Raw genomic sequence first — 1,489 nt, 5'->3', positions numbered from 1 at the left:
AGACAACACAGGAGCCAACCCCAACAAGAAAGTCGGGGGCGATGGGCGCGAAACAGAAAGGAACAGAAGAAAAAAACCTGAATAAGAAATGTATAAAAACACAGCAACAACAGCATGCATGCAACAACACACGCACGAGCAGCAACTGCAGCAAATGCTACTGCAGCAACTGCAGCTATTCCAGTTGAACTGATGCTCTGTCTTGACTCATATGCACTGCATAAACAGAGAGATGATCTGAGATAGAAGGAAAACCTCTTTAAACTAAAACTCCTCACTTAATGATTGGGTTCGCCTGCTGCCGCAAGGAAGCTATGACCATCGAGCCCGCCTTCGGGTGTGTGAAGGCCAGAGCCGGGGGGCGCGCCTGAGCTACTTGCTGCTGTTGCTGCTGCTGTTGCTTCTGCTGCTGTTGTTGCTGTTGCTGTTCTTGTTGTTGTTGCTGCTGCGGCGGTTGCTGCTGCTGCGCATGCCCCTGCGGCTGCTGCTGCTGCAGACGTTCATGCTGCTGCTGTGGAGCGCATGCATCCGCTGCTAGATTACTTGCATCTACTGGCTCCTGTCTATGCATTTGCAGGAGACTATCGTAGTAAGAGGAGAAATGAACAGGGCAGACATGTTATTGTGCTGCATGCGCACGAGCGCGGTCAGCGCTTGCTGGTGGTCTGCTTCTCTGGAGCAGCCGTCCGAGTTGGTATCATATCTGTTCAATTCAATAAAAAGTGTAATTGTTGAGCAGCATTCTTGACAAAATGTTGAAATACAGAACACAGAGGCAGGCGCTGCCGCTTATGTGTACCGGTGTTGGCCGCGCCACCCTAATTCCCGACTGAGAACAACATCAATTCACTAATTTTTTCTTCGCGTTGCATATACTTGAATATATTTTTAGTGAAATAATGTCAATGAAACCGTAATAGTAATAAACCCGGCAGGCAACACAGCCCACCAGGTCTCGGCGTAAGAAGACAGAAGCCCCAAGCGCGGTGACGCTGAGCATGGGTTATTACAGGGATGCAAAAAACGAGATAAATGCAATATTAATACAAAGACTTATCTAAATTTTTTATTTTTAATAGTAATTCTACATTATGCCTTCAGTTATTCTCTAAGGCGCACCCCAACTGTAGACTCAATGCAAAGTGCAACAGCAGCGGTAATGCGGCGGTGCGTCAACCGAAGGACTTGTAGCTAGAAATGCACATTCAGCATTTCTATATTTTTTCTGTCTTAATTCATAAATTCTGAAATTCTTGCTTTCTCTTCTCCCCTTTCTTTCGCTTTTTTCTTTTCCTTCTACTCCGCTTCCTGCCATAACCCAAAATGGTAAGGCTCGGCAGCCAGCGTTGCATCGACGCGCCGTTGTGTATGCGGCGCATATTTGACTGAAACTTAGAACGCTTTGACTAAATTTTAATTTTAGTGGAATTATTTCATGGAAATACAACTCTTAACTCATATTTTTCGCTTCACAGAGCCGCCCGCCTCC

The 1,489-nt window shown here is 46.3% G+C and overlaps 1 protein-coding gene across 1 annotated transcript in view; it reads right to left on the bottom strand.

Moving 5' to 3' along the window:
• Positions 1-571, bottom strand: part of EMH_0004610 (DNA repair protein rad10 domain-containing protein, putative) — a gene marked incomplete at both ends in the record, with an annotated part of 2,223 nt that extends 1,652 nt beyond the window's left edge. Inside the window, one exon of the mRNA XM_013496834.1 lies at positions 279-571. Coding sequence (XP_013352288.1) covers positions 279-571 — 293 coding nt within the window. The remainder of the gene's footprint in view (positions 1-278) is intronic.
• Positions 572-1,489: the final 918 nt, after the last annotated feature.

Source organism: Eimeria mitis, genomic scaffold (genome assembly GCF_000499745.2).
Source record: "Eimeria mitis Houghton genomic scaffold, Emh_scaff232, whole genome shotgun sequence".
NCBI lineage: Eukaryota > Apicomplexa > Conoidasida > Eucoccidiorida > Eimeriidae > Eimeria > Eimeria mitis.
Note: the sequence above shows the minus strand (reverse complement) of the source record. Positions and strands in the feature narration are given on the sequence as shown.